General features: G+C 39.6%; 1 protein-coding gene across 1 annotated transcript; it reads right to left on the bottom strand.

The window, feature by feature from the left end:
* Positions 1 to 818: 818 nt before the first annotated feature.
* Positions 819 to 1,846, bottom strand: LOC102976001 (zinc finger CCHC domain-containing protein 9-like). The gene is given in 3 exon segments (XM_028486216.1): positions 819 to 1,174; positions 1,395 to 1,593; positions 1,595 to 1,846. Coding segments are annotated over 3 exon segments (807 nt in total).
* Positions 1,847 to 10,116: the final 8,270 nt, after the last annotated feature.

Raw genomic sequence — 10,116 nt, 5'->3', positions numbered from 1 at the left:
GCCTGTGCTCCGCAACGGGAGAGGCCACAACAGTGAGAGGCCCGCATACCAAAAAAAAAAAAAAAAAAAAAAAAAAAAAATCAGTTGGCCCTACTTGTGTGGGCCTATTTCTGGGTTCTGTATTCTGTTCCACTGATCTATGGATCTATCCCTCTTGATTACTGTAGCCATATAAAAAGTCCTAACGATCAGGTAGAATAATTTCTCTCACTTTATTCTTTTTCAAAATTGTTTTAGTTATTCCACTTCCTTTTCTTTTCTATGTAAATTTTAGAATAAGCTTGTCCATGTCTTCAAAAAGTCTTGCTGGGATTTTTTTTTTTTTAAATAGCAAGTGAGTTTTTATTAAATATTTAAAAAATACAGATTTTGTGGCAATTATAAATTAATTTCTAATATAATAATAAATTGATACTTTGAACCAAGAAAACAGTATAACCAAAAATTCATTTCCTAATGCAAAGCAGGTACCCTATGTTTAGGGATAGTTCATATTAATGCATAATTTTGTTTTTAGAAAAAGATGATTGTTACAGTCAGTTATATAACCACTTAGTTACACCTAAGCTCTATTAGTTAAAAATATATTCTTTTAGAAAATCTATTTTAAACATATTATACTTTTTTTCAGTGATTTTCTCCAAACAGTAGTAGAAGTGTGCCTTGATGGAGAGAACTCAGGAACTCGTTTGACCACACCTAGGTTATACTGATATCTACAATATAGGACTCCAAGGGAGAGCCCAGCTCCAACTTATGAAGTAGGCCCAGTTCCGAATGTTTAACAATGAGGTGCTAACAAACGATAGTACTAATCATCAAAAATTAACAACTTTAGGTATCTTTATTTTGGGTTTCTGTGGTTTAGGCACATCCCAAATTTCTTCACAGTCCGCAGTCATTCCCTTTTTCCAGCGACCAACTGTGACCATTCGATCTGAATTCTGACCATCTTTCTTAAAATGTTCCACAGAGCCACAAAGTCTGCAGCAACCACCATCAGCATAGAGTCCTTTGGGATTATCAGGACAAGATCTGCACAGATGTCCCATTTCCCCATGAACAAAACATTTTGCAAAAGGAAATTCACCAAAAGCTGGGTCTACTTTAGCCTTGCACTTGGTTATTTCATGCTCTGTGGATCCACACGGGTAACATATTCCAGTGCCCATTTCTTTTTTTTTTTTTTTTTTTTTTTCGGTACGCGGTTCTCTCACTGTTGTGACCTCTCCCGTTGCAGAGCACAGGCTCCGGACGCGCGGGCTCAGCGGCCATGGCTCACGGGCCCAGCCGCTCCGCGGCATGTGGGATCTTCCCAGACAGGGGCGCGAACCCGTGTCCCCTGCATCGGCAGGCGGACTCTCAACCACTGTGCCACCACGGAAGCCCAGTGCCCATTTCTTGATTCTCAAGGGCAGCTGGGCAATCTGCAATCCCATGGCCAGGTTTTCTACAATGGAAACATACCATTGCATTTTTCTTTGCTGCTTGTCTTTTTAATCGTCTTCCTTCCCGGCGACTGTCTTTCTTTAAAGCAACTGCAATTTCTTCCCTGACTTCCTGACTGTCTGTTGCTATCATCTCCCCATTGTTGAACCATCTGTGAGTTTTGTCTTAGCTATTCCATGAATCCATTCACATCTTCATTTAAATACTCCTTTTTCTTCTTTTTGTGTTTTGCTTGGGGTGCATCATTTTTAAGGTACAGACTATTGGCTTCAAGTTGTTTACTCTTTGGTAGGTTTTGACTTTTCCCCTCAAAGGACCCCTTCTTCATGTCCTCCCATGATGTTGAAGGGAAGGGTCTTTTGTTCTGTGTGGTAGTAACTCGTGCCCACCTGGTCATGGCTGCATCAGATGTTTATCCGTCTGCTAGTATTGGAGGGTCTCCTGCAGAGGCAGGGGGTGGCTGTGGCTCATCGTGGGGACAAGGACACTGGCAGCAGAAGTTCTGGCAAGTACTCCTTGGCATGAGCCTTCCCAGAGTCCACCATTAGCTCCACCAAAGAGCCAGGTAGGCTCCAGTGTTGGGTCGCCTCAGGCCAAACAACCAACTGTCTTGCTGGGATTTTGATAGAAAATTTATTTTACCTGTGTATCGATTTGGGGAGAATTAACATATTTTATGTTGAGCCTTCCTATCCATGAGTGTAGTACGTCTCTCCATTTACTTAGATTTTCTTTGATTTCTTTCATCAGCATTTTGAACTTTTCAGCATGTAAGTGTTGTACATGTTTTGTTAGATGTACACCTAAGGTTTTTTTTAGTGATTATAAATGGTTTTGTATTTTAAATTTCAGTGTCTCTGTCTTCATTGCTAGTATACAGAAATACAATTGATTTTTTGAATGTTTATCTTGTATCCTACAATCTTGCTGAACTCATTACTTCTAAGAATTTTTTTTATAGATTTCTTAGACTTTGTAATAATATACAATCATGTCATTTGCAGATAAGGAGACTTCTATTTTTTCCTTTTCAATCTGTATGCCTTTTATTTCCTTTTCTTGCCTCATTGCCCTGACTAGACCGTCCAGTACTTTGCTGAATAGCAGTGGTGAGAGTGACCATTTTTGCATTGTTCCGGGTCTTAGAAGAAAAGTATTCAGTCTCTCAACATTAAGTATCATGTTAGCTGTGGGTTAAAAAAAAAAAAATCTGTCTTATCAAGTAGAGGAGGTTCACCTCTATTCCTATTTTTTGGAGAGTTTTTTAAATCATGAATTTTGTCAAATACTTTTTCTACATTTATTGACATGATCAAATGTTTTTCTCATTTATTTTAGTAATATGGTACATTACATTGATTGAATTTTAAATTTAAACCAATATTGCACTCCTGTGTTAAATCTACATGGTTGTGAAGTATTATCCTTTAAAATATGTCGTTAGATTTTGTATCTAAAATTTTGGGTTTTGTGCCTATGTTCATGAGGGATATTGGTCTGCAGTTTTCTTTCTTTCTCTTTCTTCGAAGAGATCACATCTCTTTGTCTGGTTTTGGTGTCAGGGTAATACTGGTCTCCTAAAATAGATTGAAATGTATTCTCTCTTCCTCCATTTTTTGAAGTTTATGTAGGATTGGCATTTTTTCTTTTTTAAATACTTGGAAAATATACCAGTGAAGCTGTCGGGGTCTGAAATTTTCTAAGGGAAAAGTTTTTATTTACAAGTTCAATTTCTTTCAGTGATATGAGGCTAGTCAAATTTTTTACTTTCTTTTGAGTCAGTTTTGGTAATTTCTGTCTTACAATGAATTTATGCAGTTTATCTAACTTGTCAAATAAATTGGCATAAAGTTATTGATAATAAACCCTGTTAGCCTTTTGATGTCTATACTAATGTTACCTCTTTTTTTTCTGATACTGACCATTTATATCTTCTCTTTGTTTCTTTTTATTATTATTATTTATTTTGGCTGCACGGGGTCTCAGTTGCGGCAGGCAGGATCTTTGCTGCGGCATGCTGACTCCTAGTTGCAGCATGCAAACTCTCAGCTGTGGCATGCAAACTCGCAGCTGTGGCATACATGCGGGATCTAGTTCCCTGACCAGGGATCGAACCCCACCCCCCCCCGACCGCGTTGGAGTCCTACCCACTGGACCACCAGGGACGTCCCTCTCTTTGTTTCTTTATCAGCTTAGCTAGGAGTTAATTTTATTGATCTCTTTAGAAAACCAGTTTTCATTTCATTGATTTTTCTCAATTGTTTGTCCATTTTGTATTTTATTGATTTTTGCTCTTATCTTTATTATTTCCTTCCTTATACAGCTGACCCATGAACAGCACAGGTTTGTACTGTGTGGGTCCATTTATATGTGGGTATTTTTCACTAGTGAATACTGCAGTGCTGCATGATCCTGGATTGGTTGAGTCTGTGGATGCAGAACCACAGATATGGAGGAACTGAATATATATTGGGGGGGCTACTAAAAGGTATGTGTGGATTGTCTACTGCAGGGGGATTGGTGCCCCTAGCCCCCACATTGTTCAGGGGTCAACTGTAATTAATCTGGGTTTCACTGCTCTTCTTTTATAATTTATAAGAAACCTAGGTTACTGATTTTAGGTATTTATTCTTTTCTAATATAAGCATTTAAAACTATTCATTTTCTGTAAGCACTAATTTAGTGCATGCCACTTATTTTCATAGAGTCTATTTTAATTTTCATTTCTTTAAAACTTTTATATTTCCCTTGTGATTTATTTTTTGACCTATGGATTCTTTTAAAATGTGTCATTTAATTTTCAAACATTTGGCATTTTCCTAGATATCTTGTTGTTATTGATTTCTAATTAAACCCACTGTGGTCGGAGAACACAGTTTGTATAATTTCAGTCTTTTAAAATTTGCAGAGACTTGTTTGTGTTTCAGCATATCATGATTCCTAATGATCCCCTTGTAGACTTGAATATGTATTCTTGCAGTTGTTGGATATAGCATTTTACAGATATCAATTAGGTCAGAGTGGTTGAAATTGTTTAGATTTTCTATGTCTTTGTTGATTATATTTATCTAATTTTTCTATCTCTTGCTGCAAGTGGATGTTAAAACCTCCAACTATGATCATGGAATTATCTATTTCTCCCTTTGATTCTGTTAATTTTTACCATGCATATTTTGAAGTTTTATTATGAGGTACATGTATACTTAAGATTTTCAAGTCTTCTTGTTGAATTGATCCTTCATCATCATGAAATGTCTCCTTTTACTTCTTTAATTTCTTTGTCTTGATATCTATTTTTTAATTAATTTTTTATTGGACTATAGTTGCTTTGATAGCTGTTTTATCTGATATTAATAGAGCTCCTCACACTTTCTTATGGTTATTGTTTGCATGGCATATATATTTTTTAACCATCCATTTACTTGCAGCCTATCTTTGTCTTTATATTTAAAGTATGTATATATTTTTATAAACAGCATATGGTTGGGTCTTGCTTTTATTTTTATCCAATGTGACCAACTATGCCTTTTACTTAGATTGTTTTGTCCATTAATTCTTAATGTAATTATTAATATGGTTAGGGTTGGGCCTATGACTTTGTTTTCTCCTTGCCCCTACTGGGTTGTTTTCCTCCTTGCCTGCCTTTTATTGGATTATTTGGATAACTTTAGAATTCCATTTTAATTTATATATTGACTTTTAGCTATAATTCTTAGAATTTTTTTCCCATTGTCTCTCTAAGGACTGTATGTAATGTATCCTTTTTTGTTTTTTAAAGAGATTTCCCTTTTTATTTTTAAAAATTAATTAACTAATTAATTTATGGCTGCGTTGGGTCTTCGTTGCTGTGGGCGGGCTTCTCATTTCAGCGGCTTCTCCTGTTGCGGAGCACAGGCTCCAGGCACGCGGGCCTCAGCAGCCGTCGCTCAAAGGCTCTAGAGCTCAGGCTCCGTAGTTGTGGTGCATGGGCCCAGCCACTCCGAGGCACGTGGGACATGGGACCCTCTTGGACCAGGGCTCGAACCCGTGTCCCTTGCATTGGCAGGCAGATTCTTAACCACTGCACCACCAGGGAAGCCCTGTGATGTGTCCTTAAGTTTTCACAGTCTATTATAGTTAGTGCTTCACACAAAATGGAGAAAATTTACAGCCTTATAATTTCATACCCCTCTATTCCTTATGCCTTAGTTATTATGTGTATTACCTTTACGTATGTTATAAACCAACAAGGCAGTGATACAGTTTTGTTTCAAACAGTCACATATATTGTAAAGAAATTAAGAGGAAAAAAAGTAGAGTTTTGTATTTATCCAGATAGTTTCCATTTCTAATGTTCTTTCCTTTCTGAGGATTTGAGTTCCTATTTGTTATCATTTTTTTTCAGTCTGGAAAACTTCCTTAGCATTTTCTGTAGTGCAACTCTGTTGGTAATAACAAATGTGCTTAGTTTTCTTTTATCTGAAAATTATTTCTCTTTGATTCTTGAAGATTTTTACTGGATCATGCATACTGGGTTGACAGAATTTCTTTGTTTTTTCAATTTTAGCACTTAAAATGTTGTTCTCCTCTCTTCTGGACTTCATAATTTCTGATGAGATATCAGTTCTTAATTGGATTGCTGTTCTCCTGCATATAATATGACATTTTCTCTCGCTTCTTTCAAGATTTTCTCTTTCAACATTTGACTGTGGTGTGACTTAATGAGATTTTCTTTATATACATAACGAAACATAATGTTTGTCCTTCATTGAACATCTTGAGCCTATAAATTTATGTCTTTCACAATATTTGAGAAAATTTTGGCCGTTAATTTCTTCCATTTTTTTTTTCTGGCCCATTCTCCCTGTCTTCTTCATTTATGACTACATGTATTGAGGCTCTACTAGGTTATATTTATATGCTCACTCTTTTTTCTTTTTGTTCTTTAAATTGGATAATTTCTATGTTTCATCTTCAAGTTTACTTCTCTTTTCTCTGCCACCTCCATCCTGTCGTTAAATTCACCCAGTGATTTAAAAAATTTTTTAGATACTGTATTTTTCAATTCTAGAATTTCCATTTTTTAATTTTCATTTCTTTGTTGAGGTTTCTTATGTATTCTTTCATTGTGAGCATGTTTTCTTTTATTCACTGAAGATAGTTATAATACATGCTAAAAATTTCTTGTCTGCTAATTACAACGTCTGTGTCATCTTACGTTTGTCTCAGTTGATGTTCTTTGAGCTTGATGATGTGTTCTATTTTCCTGGTTCTATGTGTGTTAAATAATTTTGGATAATATTCTGGACATTATGTGTGTTAAGTTGTACAGATTCTGGAGTTTAGTAATTTTCTCTGATGGATGTTAATTCTTTTGTTTTATCAGGCAGTTATCTTGGTTGAATTCAAACTGTAAACTCTGTTTCTTAAGCAGCAATGACAATATCAGTTCAGATCTTTCTCCAGTAGCTCAGCTGCTTTGCATCTTCTCTGTGTATGTATAGTTCAAGGTTTAGACAGAGATGTGGACAGATGACTTTTGGGATCTTCTTTCTGCTTCTTTCCCTTTAAAGCTTTACCCCGTTCTCTTCACTATCACGGTTTCATTGGCTTCAAGGCCAGAAAAAAAAATTTTTTCCACCAGTACCTACCCTCCTCCCTCCCTACACCACCCTGCATGCTGTACCAACTGCATGTGGTCTCAACTAAAAGCTGCAAATATGGGAATTTGCTCTTCAGAGTATAGACTCTGCATCGTATTCTATCTGCTTTTTTTCACTTTTGTTCACTGGGTATGATATTACTCAAGCATTATGGGAAGTGCAGGTTGACTGTATTTAACGTAATCACCAGAAAAGGAATGATACATTTCTTAACAAGTGCGAAGAATGGAAACATTTCAGGAATTTCAGGATTGGAAAGAGCTTGCCAGGCCTGACACAGTGAGCCCTAAATAATGCTCCAGGGATGAATCTTCTCCCCAAATTCCACTCTGCTGTATTACCCTCAGTGATAGAATGCTCACTACCTCATAAAGTAGCCCACTCCATTTTAGACAGTTCTGACGACCGTTTGAAATATTTTCCTTCGATATGCTCAAAACGTCTTCATTTCAGCTTTCACTCCTAGTTCCAACCCTCACGGCCACACAGAACGAGCCCAATGCCCCTTTCCTACAAATGTCACTGAACTATCAGTAGGGGATGCAGCCTCAGCTCCTCCAATCAGTCTTTGAAGTGTGGGATTTCTAATCCTCTCATGATTCTGACCTCCTTTCCTTGAGCAGGGTCCTGGACCTATATAGCTTCCTTAAAATGTGATGTCCAGAAAGGACCCAACACTTGGGGCAAGGCTTGGGCGGCCTAGAGTCCCCCTTCTTTCCACAAGGCAGCTGAGGTTCCTGTTGGTGTATTCCAGTCATGTCGTATGTAATTGGCTCATATTAAGCTGGTGCTCAGTGAGCAACCCTGGGCCCGTTTTCATCTTTCCCTGCATAGAAGCACACATCAAATGTCTCCAGCCAGCCTCCCAAAGCTGCCTTCTCAGTAGTACAACATCAAGCCTCAGAGGATTTGTCACCATCAGAGACCTGTCCTGCCCTGAGACATCCCCTCACCCTCAGGGCATCAAGCCTGGAAAGTGCTTGGAATCAGATGCCTCAAGGCCCTTAAATCTGTCTGCATTTCTGGTCTATAATTTTCAGAAAAATTAGTCTGCATCTTGTGATGCCTTATATTCAAGTCAGGGTCCATACAGCCACTGCAGAGCAAGATACTGTATACAGTCCTATAATCTGGAAAAACAATTTCTATATGACCTCATTAGATCCATGGACTAGCCAGAGTAACTGTATGAAATGGGCAGAGGAAAATGTATTATTCCCATTTGACAGAGGAGGAAACTGAGGTTGCAGGTTGGCTCCAGGCTGCCAGGACTAGGGACAAAGGATAGTCAAAATCAGTGGAACACTCTGTCACAAAACATTTTTCTCAGCATCTCAGAGACTTCAGGCTTCTGGTTAAATTCATGTCTGAGCCATTCTCTGGGTAGAAAGTTTTTTTCTCAGGGCATTTTGGGAACAGATGATCCAAGCAAATCCCCCCCTCCCTGTGCCCTCACCCCCAACCGCAAGGGGTGTGGTACAAGGTGCACAGTAACAGGGAGAATTTCTTTCCAAGAAATTGCTTCTGGAATCATTTGCCTCCAGCCCCCAACAAAAGCTCAGGTATGGAAGCTTGGCATGCCTCTGACCTTTCACATCCCAGAGCCAAGCTGCGGGGAGGAGGGACTGCCTCACAAAAGGGTCTGAGGAGTGACCGGCCTGCCTCAGCTCCCCGCTGTCCCCTACAATGGGGCCCGAGGCCCTGGCCGCCTCTAGAGGCCAGAGAAAAGGGCCGAGATAATGACAGGCCCAGCTACCGCTGCTCTCTTCAGAGAAATGAGAAGAGGGAGGAGGCCAAACCTCCCAGATAATAAAGAAGTAACAAATGGGGAATAAAAGCTTATGGAAGACATCTTAACCCAGGGATGAAAAAAATGTCAACATCTGTGAGGCTTTCTGCACCAGCAGACCCAGCCCTAATGAAAACCCTTGAAGAGCCATTCACTGGAGCAGAGGCGAAAAGGCTACATTTTTCTATGGGGGCATCGAGGGGGTTTCAGGGGTTGGACGAGGCTGCCCTTTCCCTTTCGGCGGCTGTGGAACCAAGCGCTAATGTTCATCTTCAGCTTTATTAAGGAACCAGGGGCGGGAGGAGAATGCAGGGGCAGGACCACCTTTATCCTGAAGTCTGTGAGGTGGGTGGATTTAGGAGCAGGCGAGATGTCTGCACGCTGAGGCCAGGAGGAAAGCCAGAGGAATTAGAGAAAATGCTGTTTAACAAGAGTCTCCTTTGACCGGGGCCTTTAGGAAGGATGTGGCTCCAGGAAAGTAATCCTCTTAGCACAGACTTCTGTGTGTGTACAAAACAGGGAAATCGAATCTGAATGCCCTCATTGCATTTGCTAAAATACCTAATGAAAACACAAAGATGCCTTATCCCGATCTTCACCCTTCCTTCAGAAGATGGGGAGTGGCAGATGTTTGCTTATAAAGCTGATTTTAAAAATTCAGACTGGGAATTTGGGGTGGGGGAGAAGCTGAGCCTCCTCTCTTCCCAAAGGGTGTGGGTTTGCAGAATTTCGAGCCTTTGTATCTTCCCTTGGGGTTTTCAACACCCTCCTCCCCTGTGCCTTTGAGGCACTAGGTGTGATTTGATTTCTTTGGTTTGTGTTCTGTATTCACCATTGGAATGTGTCTCCAGAGGCTTCAATGAGAAAAATCTCACTGGCCAACCTTTGCAGCTTCCTGAGGAGAGTGGGCAAACTGGGAGGAAGAGAAATGTGCCCCCAAATTTGTGATTGTTTTGCTGTCGGAAAATGTTGTATCCTGGCCAGAGAGCACCAAGGTGGTCCTCACCACACCCACACCCACACCCAAAGGTATGCATTCCCCTCCCCACACACATACACATACACACATGCACATAACAATCCATGCCACTCACTGCCATGTACTCATACACACGTACACCCTTTCAGTTATAACTACACACACAACGCAACCCCTCCCAAATACCCACCCACACACTTCCAGTGTGAACTGTTTGAGCCAGCCTTACGGATAAACATCTTCCTTACCCATCACCT

This window comes from Physeter macrocephalus, chromosome 1 (assembly GCF_002837175.3).
Source record: "Physeter macrocephalus isolate SW-GA chromosome 1, ASM283717v5, whole genome shotgun sequence".
NCBI lineage: Eukaryota > Metazoa > Chordata > Mammalia > Artiodactyla > Physeteridae > Physeter > Physeter macrocephalus.
Note: the sequence above shows the minus strand (reverse complement) of the source record. Positions and strands in the feature narration are given on the sequence as shown.